General features: G+C 48.5%; 1 protein-coding gene across 14 annotated transcripts in view; it reads left to right on the top strand.

Moving 5' to 3' along the window:
* Positions 1-19,149, top strand: part of LOC147097259 (tropomyosin alpha-1 chain) — a 33,833-nt gene that overhangs the window by 820 nt on the left and 13,864 nt on the right. For 4 of the 14 annotated variants that reach the window (XM_085972067.1, XM_085972073.1, XM_085972065.1 and 1 more), the window contains exons 2-6: positions 24-149; positions 14,884-15,017; positions 17,109-17,226; positions 17,760-17,830; positions 19,034-19,109. In XM_085972067.1, the coding sequence (XP_085828193.1) occupies positions 24-149; positions 14,884-15,017; positions 17,109-17,226; positions 17,760-17,830; positions 19,034-19,109 (525 nt within the window). Of the gene's footprint in view, positions 1-23; positions 150-331; positions 458-9,797; positions 9,945-14,883; positions 15,018-17,108; positions 17,227-17,759; positions 17,831-18,251; positions 19,110-19,149 lie in introns of those variants that run through there. The other 10 variants (XM_085972064.1, XM_085972062.1, XM_085972063.1 and 7 more) reach the window with 5 other exon arrangements.

Here is a 19,149-nt window from a genome sequence, read left to right as displayed (position 1 = left end):
CTCTGCATCAATTGTGTGTGTAGTTTGAGGACGATGCCCTGCAGCTGGAGAAGAAATTGCGAGCGGTGGAGGATGAGAGGGATAAATTTTTGGAAGATTTCAGCAAGGCTGAGGAGCGGCAGCTGGTAGCAGAGGAGAATGCTGCGAAGGTATTTGTGCGGGTGAAAGCAACTGTCTCTAAACCTCTTTCTGCTTTTCTCTCTCTCTCTCTCTCTCCCCCTCTCCTCTCCCTCTGGCACACACCACGCCGCCCCTCTCCTCTCCTCTCCCTCTACTCTCTGTCATCGCCTGAAAACCTTCCTGCTCTCTAAAACACACTCACACACTCCAGCTGGAAGATGAGCTGCTGGCCTTGCAGAAGAAGCTGAAAGGTACTGAGGACGAGCTGGACAAATACTCCGAAGCCCTGAAAGATGCCCAGGAAAAGCTGGAACTGGCCGAGAAGAAAGCCACCGATGTGAGTATTGCACCCTCTCTGTATCAAACTATGCACGACCACCACTTTTTCGCCTGTCTCGATTTCCTCACAAGTTCTAATGCTCGAAAAAAAAGAAATCGCAGCAGCCACCAATACTGGTTCCTGTGTCACCCCCCTTACTTTTTGATGTTAAAAGAATGTCCTTTTCCCAGTAGTTTTGCAGAACCCCCCACCTCCCCCAAGATTGCACCTAAAAATAACCCCTGGAGGTTTAAGACAGGATTAGAAAGTATATGCAGACTCCCCCGAGTGTGAGTGTGTGTATATATAGCCCAGTGCTTTATATGGTGTTGAGATATATATGTTGTCTAGGGACCTGCTCCATTCAGAGGCGAGAAGTAGTTCTGCGGTTGTAGGACAAGGGTGTTTAACATGTTTGGCAGAGAGGGAAACCCGCTCGTCACTCAACGTTCCTCCACATTATATGTAAAAGAGCAGCAATAAAAATGTCTTGGAGAACGATGCCATCAAACGCCCCATATGGAGAGTTGGAGACTGTGGCAGCGGATCCAGTGGACCCGTTCACTCCCTCCCATCGATTTGCAATGCGAGTTGGGATTACGTTCGTGCGGGATATTCCTTAAAAGGAAAAGTATGCGGACTATTCCGAATAGTACTTATACCTCTGGCATTCTAGAGAACACAGAATCAGCGTTCCTAGCCCAGGCTGAACTGGATACCGGCGGCAGCAGTTCCAACACAGCCCAGTAATGTCATTCACTCGGAGCTCTTTTAACAAGTGCCACGTGTAAATCCCACTCAAATTTTTCAGTGATTTACACTTTGTACCTCGGCTGTTTCTGACCTGCTCTCTGCCTGAACGGGGAGTCGCCGAGCTGCCTGGAACTGTGCAGCAAGATCCCAGGCTCTGAGGGGGGTGTCTCTGCCCTTCACAAGCGAAGTGGTCGTCCCAAATCTCTGGGACAGCCCACTTCAGGTCACCCAGAGCCTTTAAGAGTTTTCAGACTCTTTTTTTCAGGCCTGGGAGATGGTACCGTTGTACATATTTCATTACATTTCCACAAAAAGAGAATTGTAATTGGGAGAGAATTGTCACTCAGAAAAATCTTTTATTTTAATGTTTCAAGGAAACTTCCAAAATTTTGAAACTCAGACCATACGGGGAACTTTCTGTTGCTCTGCCAGATACTGCCCAGTATGTCAAAACTATCAGCAGACAGATCGTGTGGGATAGGGGAGCATTTTCTAGAATGGGATGACAATACACTTATTGCAAATATCAATGGATGATAGTCAGATGCCAAGAGTTTCTGGTCAGTGACAGTTCTTAATTGAAAAAGTCATCAAACTAAGAGGTGGAAGGAAGGCCTTTCTCTCCATTCTCCTTCACTGGCAATTCTGGCTCCTCTGGTGAAGGGTTTGTCTCCTTGCTGTGGTGAGACACAGTGGGCCCTGGTCATCTTCCCCGCACTTCAGCCAAGTGGCCATTAATCATGTCTGAACCTTGACAGTGGGTATTGGTGGGCTATTCCACCATGGGGGCCTGGCAGCCAAGACCCCATCCTTCCCTCACGCAGTGTCTGCCATGTGCATAGTTCCAGGAGGAGGGGGTGGGGAGGTCGCTTGATAACAATCAGGAATTAGAATGCAGGCTGATCTCCCCCTCCCCAATCCAGGGGTACTGGGGTCAATACTGACTGTCACCCCAACTGAGATAGGCAAACGCAGACCATGGACCAACCCTGGGGCATTCCTAGTCTATTTGTCTCAGGTAAGGCCATCTGAGTTGTCAGGGAGCTGGGGGAATAGGTTTGGTGGTTAGACTGTCCCCTGGGACTCCGGGACAGAGAGAGCACCGTCTGACCCCTGGGACTCCGGGACAGAGAGTACAGTCTGACCCCTGGGACTCCGGGACAGAGAGTACAGTCTGACCCCTGGGACTCCGGGACAGAGAGAGCACCGTCTGACCCCTGGGGCTCCGGAACAGAGAGCACCGTCTGACCCCTGGGGCTCATGGACAGAGAGAGCACAGTCTGACCTCTGGGGTTCTGGGACAGAGAGCACCATCTGACCCCTGGGGCTCCAGAACAGAGAGCACAGTCTGACCTCTGGGACAGAGTGGACAGTCGGAACCCTGGGGCTCCGGGACAGAGAGCACAGACTGACCCCTGGGGCTCAGGACAGAGAGAGCACAGTCTGATCCCTGGGACTCATAGAAACATAGAAACATAGAAGATAGGAGCAGGAGTAGGCCATTCGGCCCCTCAAGCCTGTTCTGACATTTATTGAGATCATGGCTGATCATTCAAATTCAGTACCCTGTCCCTGCTTTCTCCCCATATCCCTTGATCCCTTTAGCCTTAAGAAATATATCTAACTCCTTCTTGAATATATTTAATGAATTGGCCTCAACTGCCTTCTGTGGTAAAGAATTCCACAGGTTCACCACTCTCTGGGTGAAGAAATTCCTCCTCATCTCAGTCCTAAATGGCTTACCCCTTATCTTTAGACTGTGACCCCTGGTTCTGGACTCCCCCGCCATCGGGAACATCCTTCCTGCATCTAGCCTGTCTAGTCCTGTTAGAATTTTATAAGTTTCAATGAGATCCCCTCTCATTCTTCTAAACTCTAGCGAGTACAAGCCCAATCGACCCAATCTCTCCTCATACGTCATTCCTGGCATCGCAGGTATCAGCCTGGTGAATATTCACTGCACTCCCTCCATGGCAAGAACATCCTTCCTCAGATAAGGCGACCAAAACTGCACACAATACTCAAGGTGTGGTCCCACCAAGTGACATGAATCAGTCATTCATGAAAGAAAGACTTATGAAATAATACTGAGCGGCCTACAGGTGGCGCTGTCCAGGGAGAGTATAAATACTCGGGCACGGGCCCAGCTTGCGCAGGACATTCTTAACAGGAACTAGTGAAGGACACAACTAGACGGCCATGTTGTATAACAGTTGATTAAAGCTTTGTTTAATGCTTAGACCAAGTGCCTAGTAGTTTTCTTACGTCACCAAGGCCCTGTATAACTGCAGCAAGACACCCTTGTTCCTGTACTCAAACCCTCTCGCTACAAAGGCCAACATACCATTTGCCTTCTTAACCGCCTGCTGCACCTGCATGCTTACCTTCAGCGACTGGTGCACAAGGACACCCAGGTCTCGTTGCACTTCCCCTTCTCCCAATCTATTGCCATTCAGATAATAATCTGCCTTCCTGTTTTTGCCACCAAAGTGGATAACCTCGCATTTATCCACGTTATACTGCATTTGCCATGTTTCTGCCCAATCACCCAACCTGTCCAAATCATACTGGAGTTTCTTGGCATCCTCCTCACAGCACACACGCCCACCCAGCTTTGTGTCGTCTGCAAACTTGGAGATATTACATCTAGTTCCCTCGTCTAGATCATTAATATATATTGTGAATAGCTGGGGTCCTTGGACCGATCCCTGTGGTACCCCACTAGTCACTGCCTGCCACTCGGAAAAAGACCCATTTATTCCAACTCTTTGCTTCCTGTCTGCCAACCAGTTCTCTATCCAAGTCAGTACCTTGCCCCCAATCCCATGTGCCTTAACTTTACACGCTAATCTCTTATGCGGGACCTTATCGAAAGCCTTCTGAAAGTCCAAATACACCACATCCACTGGTTCTCCCTTATCTATTCTACCAGTTACATCCACAACAAATTCCAGTAGATTAGTCAAGCACGATTTACCTTTTGTAAGTCCATGTTGACTTTGTCCGATCCTGTCACTGTTTTCCAAGTGCTCTACTATTACATCTTTTATAATGGACTCTAGCATTTTCCCCACTACCAATGTCAGGCTTACCGGTCTATAATTCCCAGTTTTTTCTTTACCACCTTTTTTAAATAGTGGGGTTATATTAGCTATCCTCCAATCCATGGGAACTGTTCCAGAGCCTATAGAATTTTGGAAGATGACCAGCAATGCATCTACTATTTCTAGGGCCACTTCCTTAAGTACCCTAGGATGTAGATTATCAGGCCCTGGGGATTTATCAGCCTTCAATCCCGTCAATTTCCCTAACACCATTTCCATACAAATACTGATTTCATTCAATTCCTCCCTCTCATTAGACCCTATGTTCCCCGACATCTCTGGGAGGTTATTTGTGTCCTCCTTTGTGAAGATAGAACCAAAGTATGTATTTAATTGGTCTGCCATTTCTTTGTTCCCCATTATAAAACCCCTGATTCTGACTGCAAGGGACCTACGCTTGACTTCACCAATCTTTTTCTCTTCACATATCTATAGAAGCTTTTACAGTCAGTTTTTATGTTTCCTGCAAGCTTACTCTCGTCATCTATTTTCCCCCTCTTAATTAATCACTTTGTCCTCCTTTGTTGAATCCTAAACTGCTCCCAATCCTCAGGATTGCTGCTTTTTCCAGCCAAATTATATGTCCTCTCCTTGGATCCTATGTTATCCCTAATTTCCCTTGTTAGCCATGGTTGAGTCACCTTTTTTGTTTTATTTTTATGCCAAACAGGGATGAACAAATTCTGTAGTTCATCCATGCGATCTTTAAATGTTTGCCATTGCCTATCCACTGCCAACCCTTTAAGTAATGTTCCCCAATCCATCCGAGCCAACTCATGCCTCATACCATCGTAGTTTCCTTTATTTAAATTCAGGACCCTAGTCTCTGCGTCAACTACTTCACTCTCCATCTTAATGAAGAATTCTATCATATTATAATCGCTCCTCCCCAGACAGGACAGATGGCTCACAGACAGAGAGAGCACAGTCTGACCCCTGGGTCTCTGGACAGAGAGCACAGTCTGACCCATGGGTCTCTGGACAGAGAGCACAATCTGACCCCTGGGACTCACGGACAGAGAGCACAGTCTGACCCCTGGGTCTCTGGACAGAGAGCACAGTCTGACCCCTGGGATTCACGGACAGAGAGCACAGTCTGACCCCTGGGGCTCACAGACAGAGAGAGCACAGTCTGACCCCTGGGTCTCTGGACAGAGAGCACACTCTGACCCATGGGTCTCTGGACAGAGAGCACAATCTGACCCCTGGGACTCACGGACAGATAGCACAGTCTGACCCCTGGGTCTCTGGACAGAGAGCACAGTCTGACCCCTGGGATTCACGGACAGAGAGCACAGTCTGACCCCTGGGGCTCCCGGACAGAGAGAGCACAGTCTGACCCCTGGGGCTCCCGGACAGAGAGAGCACAGTCTGACCCCTGGGGCTCACGGACAGAGAGAGCACAGTCTGACCCCTGGGACTCACGGACAGAGAGAGCACAGTCTGACCCCTGGGGCTCACAGACAGAGAGAGCACAGTCTGACCCCTGGGGCTCACAGACAGAGAGAGCACAGTCTGACCCCTGGGGCTCACGGACAGAGAGCACAGTCTGACCCCTGGGTCTCTGGACAGAGAGCACAGTCTGACCCCTGGGGCTCACAGACAGAGAGAGCACAGTCTGACCCCTGGGGCTCACGGACAGAGAGCACAGTCTGACCCCTGGGGCTCACGGACAGAGAGCACAGTCTGACCCCTGGGGCTCCGGGACAGAGAGAGCACAGTCTGACCCCTGGGGCTCCGGGACAGAGAGAGCACAGTCTGACCCCTGGGGCTCCGGGACAGAGAGAGCACAGTCTGACCCCTGGGGCTCACGGACAGAGAGCACAGTCTGACCCCTGGGTCTCTGGACAGAGAGAGCACAGTCTGACCCCTGGGGCTCACAGACAGAGAGAGCACAGTCTGACCCCTGGGGCTCACGGACAGAGAGAGCACAGTCTGACCCCTGGGTCTCTGGACAGAGAGCACAGTCTGACCCCTGGGGCTCACAGACAGAGAGAGCACAGTCTGACCCCTGGGGCTCACGGACAGAGAGCACAGTCTGACCCCTGGGGCTCACGGACAGAGAGCACAGTCTGACCCCTGGGGCTCCGGGACAGAGAGAGCACAGTCTGACCCCTGGGGCTCCGGGACAGAGAGAGCACAGTCTGACCCCTGGGGCTCCGGGACAGAGAGAGCACAGTCTGACCCCTGGGGCTCACGGACAGAGAGCACAGTCTGACCCCTGGGTCTCTGGACAGAGAGAGCACAGTCTGACCCCTGGGGCTCACAGACAGAGAGAGCACAGTCTGACCCCTGGGGCTCACGGACAGAGAGAGCACAGTCTGACCCCTGGGTCTCTGGACAGAGAGCACAGTCTGACCCCTGGGACTCCCGGACAGAGAGCACAGTCTGACCCCTGGGACTCCCGGACAGAGAGCACAGTCTGACCCCTGGGACTCCCGGACAGAGAGCACAGTCTGACCCCTGGGGCTCCCGGACAGAGAGCACAGTCTGACCCCTGGGACTCACGGACAGAGAGCACAGTCTGACCCCTGGGGCTCACGGACAGAGAGAGCACAGTCTGACCCTGGGACTCACGGACAGAGAGCACAGTCTGACCCCTGGGTCTCTGGACAGAGAGCACAGTCTGACCCCTGGGGCTCACGGACAGAGAGCACAGTCTGACCCCTGGGGCTCACGGACAGAGAGCACAGTCTGACCCCTGGGGCTCACGGACAGAGAGCACAGTCTGACCCCTGGGGCTCACGGACAGAGAGCACAGTCTGACCCCTGGGGCTCCCGGACAGAGAGCACAGTCTGACCCCTGGGGCTCACGGACAGAGAGCACAGTCTGACCCCTGGGGCTCACGGACAGAGAGAGCACAGTCTGACCCCTGGGGCTCACGGACAGAGAGCACAGTCTGACCCCTGGGGCTCACGGACAGAGAGCACAGTCTGACCCCTGGGACTCACGGACAGAGAGCACAGTCTGACCCCTGGGGCTCACGGACAGAGAGAGCACAGTCTGACCCCTGGGGCTCACGGACAGAGAGAGCACAGTCTGACCCCTGGGGCTCACGGACAGAGAGCACAGTCTGACCCCTGGGGCTCACGGACAGAGAGTGCTGTTGTCTCCTCCTCTCCTGAAGGTGGTGAACACTAACTGGGCATCAATCCATGGGGGTCTGACGCAAGTGCTCACAATTTCTTGTGTAACTTGTACTGGGGACTAACAAATGGCAGTAAGAGAGTGCCACAGATGATTCCAGTCTTATCCGCAACCAACTTCAGAGCGTGCACTTTTCAGAAAGGGGTGAGGGGGACGAGGGAACTGGAATCAGGAGTGACAGTCCTGACTGGTTTCCCTAATCCCTTCCCCTTTTTCTGTGGTTTGGGGACATTGACACCAGTTGTAGCTCCACACTGTAATGAATTCATGCAGATTTTCATGAGCTTTTGTGTCTGTCAAGGTGCCAGATATCAGTGCTGGGGATGCAGCATTTCCCCCACTGTGGGCACTCAGTGCCAGCTCTCGGCACTCGTGGGCACAGGCCCAAGGAAGGATCATCCTTCTACTCTAAAAGAAGGACTTGCATTTCTATAGCGCCTTTCATAACCTCAAGACATCCCAAAGAGCTTTACAGCCAATGAGGTACTTTTGAAGCATAGTCACTGTTGTAATATGGGAAACGCGGCAGCCAGTTTACATTTCCTACATTACAACAGTGACTACACTTCAAAAAGTACTTCATTGGTTGTAAAGCACTTTGGGACATCCTGAGGTCAAATGCCAATCCGTTCCTTAGCTTTTTTCATTTAATAAAATGCTTGATGGTCGGACATTGTCCTTTCAATGTGCAAAAGCAAAATCTGAAATAAAAACAGAAAATGCTGGAAATACTCAGCAGCGTCTGTGGAGAGAGAAACAGAGTTAACGTTTCAGGTCTGTGACCAGATGTTCTGAGGAAGGGTGACAGACCTGAAATGTTTCTCTCTCCACAGAGGCTGCTGAGTGTCTCCAGCAGTTTCTGTCCTTTCAGTGTGTCATGAAAAAGACTAGCATTTATATAGCGCCTTCCACGACCACCATACGTGCTTTACAGTCAATGAAGTACTTTTAAGGTGTAGTCACTGTTGTAATGTGGGAAACGCGGCAGCCAATTTGTGCACAGCAAGCTCCAACAAACAGCTATGCGATAATGACCGGATAATCTGTTTTTGTTATGTTGATTGAGGGATAAATATTGGCCAGGACACTGGGGAGAACTCCCCTGCTCTTCTTCAAAATAGTGCCTTGGGATCTTTTACGTCCACCCAGGAGAACCAGACGGGGCCTCGGTTTAACGTCTCATCCGAACGACGGCACCTCCGACAGTGTAGCACTCCCTCAGCACTGCACTGCGAGTGTCAGCCTAGCTCAAGTCTCTGGGGTGGGACTTGAACCCACAACCTTCTGACACCGAGGCGAGGGTGCTGCCCACTGAGCCACAGCTGACATGCTGAATGCAGCAGACGCTCTGAGTGGTGTATGAGAATATCTGCAGCCTTTGCTGACATGTCCTGGAGCAAATACATTAGTTGAGATGTTGAAGACCTTTTCCCAAGCTGTGTGCAGGGATTTTTTTTTATTATTAAACATATTTATTTAAATATGGTAGTACTTGTTACAATTCATCATTTACATAATACATCCATTACATTCATTAGCCGCAATAAAACAAAGCCTTAAAAACAGCTTTAGGGTTAACAGTATAAATGCAGTGGTAAATTTTATAGATAAACCAATAATATTAACAGTATTATTAACCCATAGTGAAAAACAATTTTACGCCAATCCTATTGGCAATCTAGTGACTCTTCATTTTTGCTTGGTATTACCTGTTGTCCTTTTTTTTTAACATTCAAGTACAACAGTACTTATACAACTCACCAATTACATAGTAAATCCATTACATTCATTGACCACAATGAAAAGGATAAAGCCTCAAAAAACAGCTTTATGGTCAACAATATAAATACAATAATTTTTTACAGGTAAATCAATAATGTTTACAGGGCAAACTGCCACTATTTAATAAACCAAGAAAAGAAAGAATTGCAGGGATTGTGTGGCTAACAGTGAGGAGATCCCGCTCTCTGTAATCCTGTAGGAGGCGCACTCCGGTGTGCTGCACCTCGGAATGTGAAAACTCCCAGAATGTGCATTTGAAGGTGTGGCGACTACCAGCTAAAAAATGTGCAACAAAATCAAATCCATTTTCAAATGCAACGACCCAGAAAGGTTATAATTTGAATTGCAGACTCTCACTTGCTTTGCAAATATTTTAATGCTGTGTTTTACATTTTCTTTGTGGGAGGGAGAGGGTTAAAAGCTGGGTTACTTCCGGTGCTAAGTGCATTCAGAGCCGGGAGTGGAGATTTTTTTTCTCCACGGCAATTTTTTTTTCCTCCAAGAGCTCTTTAAAAAAGAAAATTCAGGGGAGGAGGGAAGGGGAAGTAACCGGGGGGAAAACTACAAGTAACGCAGGAGATAAACCATGGCCAGCGCGACCTCGGTGGATGCAGTCAGGAGGAAGATTAAGAGTTTGCAGGACCAGACAGATGTGGCGGAGGAGAAAGCGGAGAGGCTGCAGAGGGAGGTGGACACAGAGCGACAGTGCCGAGAGCAAGTGAGAGACAGTCACCTTGGGGCTGGGACTGGAGGCGTTGGGACTGGGGGCATTGGGGCTGGGACTGGATTGGGGACTGGGTGAGAGGGTTGGGGATTGGGGCTGTGGTCTGGGGGGGATTGGGGACTGGGTGGGAGGGTTGGGGATTGGGGCTGTGGTCTGGGGGGGATTGGGGACTGGGTGGGAGGACTGGGGTTGGGGATTGAGACTGGGGCTGTGGTCTGGGAGGGTTGGGGCATGGGGACTGGGTGGGAGGGTTGGGGCATGGGGATTGGGACTGGGTGGGAGGGTTGGGGATTGGGACTGGGGCTGTGGTCTGCGGGGATTGGGATTGGGGACTGGGTGGGAGGTCTGGGGGGATTGGGATTGGGGACTGGGGGCATGGGGACTGGGTGGGAGGACTGGGGCTGTGGTCTGGGGGGATTGGGATTGGGGACTGGGTGGGAGGACTGGGACTTGCGGAACTGGGAGCCTGAGGCTCCGCAGCGGCAACAATGTAACCCTGGGCGAATTGCAACCAGCAAGGACATAAACTGGCCTATTTCACAGGACCTAACCTACCTGTTTAGAAATGACCGTGTTATTCTGAGGGAGAGTCGAGACCATTTACGATTAAAGGAGCAACACCAAGATGTCTATTTCCTAAACATGCCGCAGCCAGTCTAGAAATACACATTTTCAAAGCAGCTTTGAAAAAATTCTCCTAATTGCAGATTAGCCATTAATTGAAATTTTTTTTCTCGACTAAATCTTTACTGGGTTTTGTATCCTAGTTTTGTTTTGAGGCTGGAGCTAGTTTTTCTGGGATTGAAGGTTATATCTAGATTCAGGAAGTTGGTTTGCTGATTTGTGGTCATGATGGTATAGCTTAGTTATCGCAATGAGTTCATTGAAAGGTTAATCTGTTTAATTGCAGTACATTGAGTTGTGGTTTTGATTCCGGACTTGGCCACCCAAATGAAGGTGGAGAGATCTGTGCTAAACTTCGGATAAATCGGCTCTAGGAAGTCTCCATGCTTTTCCCGTTTTTTGATGTGGCTTGTGCTGTTTGGGGGGGCTGGTTTGATTTAATCAACTGCTTTGCTTGAAGCTGGCCTCTCCGTTTAGTTGGTGGGCAGTACAAAGCCGAGCTAGCCGCAGGGCTTAATAAGTTCAACCCAGGGCTGTTTGTTTAAGGGCTCCTGACCAAACGAACAAAAGCTCCTGGGGCATCACATGCGAGTGGAATCTCCTTTGGTAGGCAAGGCCCATTCTAATAATAAAGAAAGTATAAATGAGGAAGGGGGGGGTGGGGTGCAGGGAAACTGAAAGCTGGAGTAGGACAGCACTTGGAAAAGATGGGTTAATAGTTTGCTGTTTGTAGGTGAACTGCTTAATCTGTATTTCTCCAGATTCTTATGAACCTGCTGTGGCACTGCAGCACTTAACTAATGGCATTTTATTATTTTCTTTTAATCTCTACTGCCAGGCAGAGCATATGTGTTTTGTAGATATCATCTTTTGCGAACCAGCTTGGACATTTTGTTTTTTTTTAAAGAGAGAATCTTAAAGATAATTGGCTCTGGGTCTTGGTGCACATTCAGTATTCTTGCAGAGGTGCAGTGATGTAATGGTGTGTTGTGTGACCATATATGGACAGCAAATCCTTTGCTGACACTTGGCCGCATGGGAGCTGTTGAGGAGCAGGGCTGGTGTTGGGCAACATGTCTCATGCAGAGTATCATCAATGCTGCAGGAAGTTGCACTGACCTTTAGCCCCTTCGGAATGATAAACTTTGAGAACCCAAATAAAATGAGGTGTGGTCTCGGTGGGGAGAAGCTCTAGTCGAACCTTATCTGATTCTGTAATGGCAAAGGCTGCTGTGTGAAATCACTTCTAAACACGGCTGGGATAATAGTTTCTTGGGTCACTTGACGTACAATCATTAATTTTTTTTTTAAGTTCCTTTTTTAAAAAAAAAAGTCTGTAGCTTGCCAAACTCAAATGATTTTTGTTATCGGTTGGGCCATGAGGTGTCAGCTTCCTCATTCAGTGCCTTTTTGTAATGTGGCGATAGGTTCGAGTGAGAGATACACAAATCTTTGAAGGTGACGGGACAAGTTGAGAAAGCTGTTTTTTTTTTTTAAAAAGGCATGCTGGATCCTGGGCCTTTATAAAGAGAGGCATGGAGTACAAAAACAAGGACTTTATGCTAAATCTTTTATACATCACCAGTTAGGCCCCCGCTGGAGTGTTGTCCGATTCTGGGCACCGCACTTTAGGAGGGATGTCCAGGCCTGGGAGAGGGTGCAGAGGAGATTTACTAGAATGGTACCAGGGATGAGGGATTTCAGTTATGTGGAGAGACTGGGATTGTTCTCCTTGGAGCGGAGGAAGTTATGGGGAGATTTAAGAGGTGTTCCAAATTTAGTGTTTTGATAGCGTAGATAGGAAGACACTGTTTCTACTGGTAGGGTCGGTAACCAAAGGACACCGATTTAAGATAAGTCAAACGAATCTGGGGCGAATAGGAGATTATTTTTTACGCAGCGAGTTGTTGTGATCTGGAATGCGCTGCCTGAAAGGGTGGCGGAAGCAGATTCAATGGTAGTTTTCAAAAGGGAATTGGAGAAATACTTGAAGGGGAAATAATTGCAGGGCTGTGGGGAAAGAGCGGGGGAGTGGGACTAATTGGAGAGCCGGCACAGGCAGGATGGGCCGAATGGTCTCCTGCGCTCTGATTTTATATTGGAGAATAAGGGAATGGCAAATATTAAATCAAATCGTCATGCCGACTCAGTCTTCCCAAACGCAGCCTGGCTTGGGATCGTGGTGAGTGTGCAATGGCGCAGGTGCTTGTTGCTACCTGGCTGTGAAATGTTACACTGTGTCGCATTAACAGGAATCACTGTCGTCGGGAAGTGCTGGGATGTGTGCCCATGCCCCTGATGTGATGAGCCAGGAGGTCTAGCCCACTAAACCACTGGCCCCCAAAAGTAGAGGCAGGTAAAACGCATACGGGAGCAGGCGGCAAAGTCTCCGGTCGCTCGGTGGGAAGTGCCGGTGGCCAATTACGCTGCTGCTCGCTCTTATCTTTGTCCACGTGCCTCATTGCACAACTTGTAGTATAACTCCATCCGGTTGGTGAACTGATTGCGGTGTGGGCGGCTGGGTCAGTACGTGCTATCCACACGATTGTAAATTGTAGGCACGGGAATAACTGAAGATTCAAAAGCTCCACGGGATAGAATTGTTCTTGTGCTGCGGAGGGAGAAGCTGGGAGGGCGGGGGAAGGGAAGGGAATGTTGTCTGGAGGGCGGTCGGCCAGGGTTGAATTGTGAGGGTGAATGAATATTTTGGAATTTCCTTTATCTTATCTGGGAATAATCTTGTAGAATGTTCCTGTCAATTAAAATGGGGTAGGGTGGAGAATGCACTAGGGCGGTTGCCTGTTGCAGCCACTGCCTCAGCCTATCTGCTGCTGAAACCCTCATCCATGCTTTTGTCACCTCCAGGCTTGACTATTCCAATGCACTCCTGGCCAGTCTCCCATCTTCAACCTCTCGTCTTAAATTGCTCGGCCAGATCACTGCCTGTGTGGGTGAGGACTGAGATTTATCGCCCCCTCCCCACCCAGGTCTTCCTCACTGAGCACAGACTGAAAAATTTCATCGCCAATTGCACAGTTCAAGGAAATTAATTGTAATACAGGAAACTCTCGATTTACCAGCACCTAAATAACCGGAAATCTCTGTTAACCGGCAAAATTCAGGAGTAGGTTCAGGTAAGTTTTTACTTCATATTAGTGGCCGTTCTGGATCTGTGGCCCTGTAACCGGGGTTCCTGCAACTGTTGCTATGCAACAGGAACGCCTGGATCTGTGGCTCTCATACCTTTTACTATACCTTTCTGTAATCCGGACTTTTTGATAAACCGGCACCACGTCGGTGCTGGATAAAAGAGTTTTCTGTAGTTTATTGTGTAAACTAAAGTAAAAGTTTTGTGAATCTAAAACTAGGTCATAAATATAAGATAGTTCCTAATAAATCCAATAAGGAATTCAGGAGAAACTTCTCTACTCAGTGGTGTGAATGTGCAACTCGCTACCACAGGGAGTAGTTGAGGCAAATAGTATAGGTATGTTGAAGGGGAAGGAATAGAAGGTTATGCTGATGGGTTGAGATGAAGGGGGGGGGAGGAACTCGTGTGGATAAACCCCGCCATGGGCCTGTTGGGCCGCATGGCCTGTTTCTGTGCTGTAAATACTATGTAAAAGATGAAGGCTAGCTTGGTGAGTTAATGATTGAAAGCCGCTTCCCATGAATCTTCTGTGCAGAGCTGGGCCTGCTATTGCCTTTTATGGTCTGGATTTCATTTTATGTAAATCTGCAGTAGTAATGCAGCAGGAAGGTGACCTAGGATCCCATGACCTTACCTAAATGACCCCGTTCGTCCAGCTGACCTTGGGGTGTGTGTAGCTGGAACTGATTGTTGGAAAAGTTGCAGAGTTGGATCAGCCCTAAATAATATCTGTTTTGAAACTCCTTCCTTGTATTATACTGCCAGATATTTCACTTCCTGGTGAAGTGTTCATGATAAATAAGTTACAACTCAGAATATTGTTTGTAAGACAATTCCTCCATTCTAATGACTGGAGATAATAAAAAAAACAGATACTGTTTCTCCCTTTAAGTGCAGGGTTACTTTGGTCTGGGCCAAATATGATCTTTTATTATTTTTTCATTCCAAGCTAAAATGCATGGGAAGATCCCAATTTAAAAAAAAAAAAAGTTAGAAGGTAAGGAATGACACAGCAATCAGTAAAGGTGGACCGTGCCTGTGAACCGCTTACCCTTCCAAGCGGTCTCTTGTTATCGAGTGTGTTGTGCCACCTTGTGTTTGTCCTGGGCTTTTGACCGTTTTTGTTTTGGGCCCACCCCCCACCCCCGTCCGCCCTAGGCTGAAGCCGATGTCGCCTCGCTGAACAGACGTATCCAGCTAGTTGAAGAGGAGTTGGACAGGGCCCAGGAGCGTCTGGCTACCGCTCTGCAGAAACTGGAGGAGGCTGAGAAGGCCGCAGATGAGAGCGAGAGGTGAGCAGTTGTGTTGCCGAATTAAAGTGCCTGATCACGGCGCCAACGTAGGTTTTATCTCTTGCTGTTACAGGTTACTGAAACATTCTGCCAGTCTCTCGCTCATAGTTGAATGTATAATGATAGGCCCATGCTATAACTGTTGACCTCTTATAGGTTTAAAAAAAAACTCTTTTTAAGAATCAAGTGACTGAAAAATTAGTTTTATTAAGTTTCATTAAGACATGATTTGTATTTATATCACGCCTTTAATCGTAAATCTGTGGAATTCTCTGCCCAGAGAGCTGTGGAGGCTGAGTCATTGAATATATTTAAGGTGGAGATAGACAGATTTTTGAACAATAGTGGAGTCGAGGGTTATGGGGAGCGGGCAGGGAAGTGGAGCTGAGCCCAAGATCAGATCAGCCATGATCTCATTAAATGGTGGAGCAGGCGCAAGGGGCCAAATGGCCTACTCCTGCTCCTATTTCTTCTGTTAATGTAGTAAAACATCCCAAGGTGTTTGACAGGAACATAATCAGACAAAGTTTGACCCTGAGCAAGTTGTTACTTTTAACCAAATTCTGCTTTTTCTTTTTACCCACAAATCCAGGGTTTCAGGTCTATTCTGTTAGCGCTGGTACTAAAAGACCCAAAACCTTAACCCTGCCCTGGAGGTGGATTTCCACACTCCGCTGGGTACTGACACTCCGTGGCTGATGGGCTTTGAAGCTCTGTTGAGTTGCCCGAGATGGAGCGGAGAGGGAAAACGTTGGCACTTGTGTGCCTTCTGATGCAGATGGACATCCTGGAAACCGGAAGGTGTCCAGGAAATTGTTCCCTCTTTTGGCATTACCCAAAAGAAAGCTCTTTGGGGGTGAGGGGGCAGGGCGGGTGGGGCGCCATCTCCTGGTGTCGGGTACACGTTGCTGGGACAGTAGTTGGGGCGCCATGGCTAGCCTCTGCCCCACACCCGCCGGGGGCGGACCAGAAATCAAGCCGGGTGGCTGCTTCTGCGGGAAGCAGAGTGGACATTATCACAACACGATAGGGCTTGGTTTGGATACTTTCCATCATCTCATTATCCAGGCTCGGAGCAAAGAATTACCACTCTGGTGTCAGCACAGCTTTTGGGAGGGGGAGAGAACTGAAGGAGTAGGGGGTGTGGTTTGTAGTTTTATTCCCCTGAAGCTGTGTGTGTTTGTGCATATTAAGAATTTTAAAACTTGGGAGTGGAACTTGACTTACAAAAGCAATACTTAAAGGGAGCATTATTATTGGACTAAATCATTGGAGGTGATCTTGTATTCATTTTGTTTTCCCCTCAACTCGTTAAGTTGTGTCACACAATGTTGCACCGACTAGAATGGCATCTGAGGTCAAGTTTCTTCCCAATCCTCTCCTATTGGTACACTCGCATTATGCTGGTGAAGATGGATGATGGGGAATCGTGTTTCTGTTCAACCATGTCTGTGCAGTTAACCTTGTCCGACTTCCCTGGGGCTAACTACACTCCGTGTTGCTCCTTTCAAGGTTCTCTGAACAGTTTGAAGTGTTGCCCCAGACCCCATTTTATTGGGCTGCCCCCCATAATTGGCATTATTGGCAAGGTCCAGCATGGAAGGAGTCTTCACCTTGGTCTCCATCTCGGCAAGAAATTTGACCTTTTTTTCTGTAAAAGGAGAAATAGTTTGAGTAGGAAGTGCTACCATTGAACTTTTCTTCCCTTTTTTATGTATCGTCATTGGGGGTGGGGTGGGGTGGGGGGGGAGGGGGGAAGAGGGGGAAAGAATATGAAGCTTGATGCCATCGATAACAACAGTGGCGGGGCTAGGTTTGACCAACTGGGCGGGACGGGGACGGAGGTGGGGAATGCCGACACACCTGGTCCAAAGGCCAAGCCAGGAAACGCACTGACTGCAGGCCAAACCTGGCGGCTGAAGATGGGTGAGGAGAGGATCCTGCCCTCCAAACCTGCGTTGGCTGACCCCCAATTGATTTTGGGGTCGTGACCCCCGGCCAACAATGGCGGCTCCTCTGTATAACGATGGGCATTGTTGCTTTCTGTGGTGTGATGCTCCTCTCCATGTTTTCTTGGCTTTCCTTTCTCAGAGGCATGAAGGTTATTGAGAACAGGGCCTTGAAGGACGAGGAGAAGATGGAACTGCAGGAGATCCAGCTCAAGGAGGCCAAGCACATTGCAGAGGAGGCTGACCGCAAATATGAAGAGGTTAGTCGTTTGTGTGACCCCGAGTGTTGTGTGGAGGATGAAGCCAGAGCGATAGATTCATAGTGCTGATGTTAAAATGAAGGAAATTGAGAACTTGTCTAAGTCTATATACAGCTGTCTAAAATGTTAAATTTAATACATTGGCCCACCCCTGTTCCCACTCATTCAGCCCCCTGTGGCTGTTCAGTCATTGTCAAATCATGGCTGATCTGTACCTCAACTCCATCGACCCACCTTTTGCTCCATATCCCTTGATACCCAACAAAGCTGGCACCGGCACGATGGGCCGAATGGCCTCCTGTGCTGTATCATTCTTTGATTCTACGGACAATCCTGAGCCGATTGTGCCTGAATTTGCGCTTAACGAGCTTTTGTCCCACCAAGCTCGTGTGTCCTCATTCCCCCCCCCCCCCCCCCCCCCCCCCAAGGAGGGAAATCCACCCCATCCTGTCCCGTGACGGTTGGCGGAAGCTGTGCTGTCTTCGGAAAGGTCTCTGAAGCCTTCGGCTGACTCTCGTATTTTATCTCTTCAGGTTGCGCGTAAACTGGTCATCATTGAGAGTGACCTGGAGCGGACTGAGGAGCGAGCAGAGCTCTCTGAATCGTACGTATAGTTTTCACTCCTGTGCATCTGTGAAACTAAAGTGCTTTCAAAAATCCAGCCATTAAAACATGCTTAACATGAAATGCAAAGCGACTTGAAAAATTAAGTCTTTGAGTACGATGACTGCAAATCTCAGCTTGATTTATTTATTTAAAAAAAAAAAATCCTCACGGTTCTCCTTTTTGTAACATGGGACCTGAACTTGTTGGTTATGAAAATAATCAATTATTTGAGAATGTACTCCATCCACAGTACGATCAGAGCCCTGTACTCAAAGAATTAAGGCACCGATGAAACTCATCCAGATATTAAATGTCTTGGCTGTATCCCGTTTGGGGTTTTTAACGTGTTGTCTCTTCTTCACTGCATGCTTTCATTGCACACTGTTTTGTGGCCATGTGCATTTCTCGTGATCTGTTAGTCGAGCTCGCCGAGTGGAAGAGGAGGTTAGGATAATGGACCAAACCTTGAAATCTTTAGTGGCGGCAGAAGGCAAGGTACTGGAACTAATACACTCTGCAGCCTGGCTCCCACCACGCTGTGCTGCCGCGCGCTCTCTCAACACTTGTGGGTTCACTTTGTGCGGAATGAGTACTGCCTTGGTGTTTAGGAAGGACTCGCTGACTCCCCTCTCTGCTGCCTGCTCTGCATTCTGCAATCTTGGTGTTGTGTTTTCAGTCCTGATGTTTTATTTCCTTCAGCAGTGGCCTAAAAGCAGTTGATTTTTTTTTTCAAGAAAACTTACAAACTTGTTTTCCTTGGGTAAGGAATTCCTGCATCTATGTCCTATTATAGGTGAGAAGTGACTAGAGATCTGGCTCATTTAAAATGGATTAGATTCTGAAGGAGTCAGCTGCTTTAAGGCTACCCTTTTGTGCTCCTATAATAGCTATTTCGTTAAATCTCTTTTTCTTTCTCTTTTTTCACTTTCTTGCTCTCGTACTTTCTATCTTTTTTTTCTCCTTTGTTCTCTCTCTCCCTCTTTCTGCCCTGCGTGTGCGTTGTCTCTCTCTGTCTCTCTCTGTCTCTCTCTGTCTCCCCCCCCCCCTTGCTGTCTCTTCGCTCTGTCTTTATTTTCTGTCTGTCTCTTTCTCTCTCTCTCTCTTTGTCTCTGTCACTCTTCCTTTCTCTCTCTCTCTCTCTCTCTCTCTCTCTGCCCTGTTTTTTTTGTTTTCCTCCTTTTTCTGCTCTGACCTAAAACAGTAAGTCTGCTGAGCTTGAAGAAGAGTTGAAAACTGTGACCAACAACCTGAAGTCACTGGAGGCTCAGTCTGATAAGGTAGGAGAGGGCATAATCTTTGCTTTGATATCAGCTGTGT

The sequence above is a fragment of the Somniosus microcephalus genome, chromosome 32, assembly GCF_052327205.1.
Source record: "Somniosus microcephalus isolate GS21.2 chromosome 32, FLI_Smic_1.0, whole genome shotgun sequence".
In the NCBI taxonomy this organism is placed as follows: Eukaryota; Metazoa; Chordata; class Chondrichthyes; order Squaliformes; family Somniosidae; genus Somniosus; species Somniosus microcephalus.
Note: the sequence above shows the minus strand (reverse complement) of the source record. Positions and strands in the feature narration are given on the sequence as shown.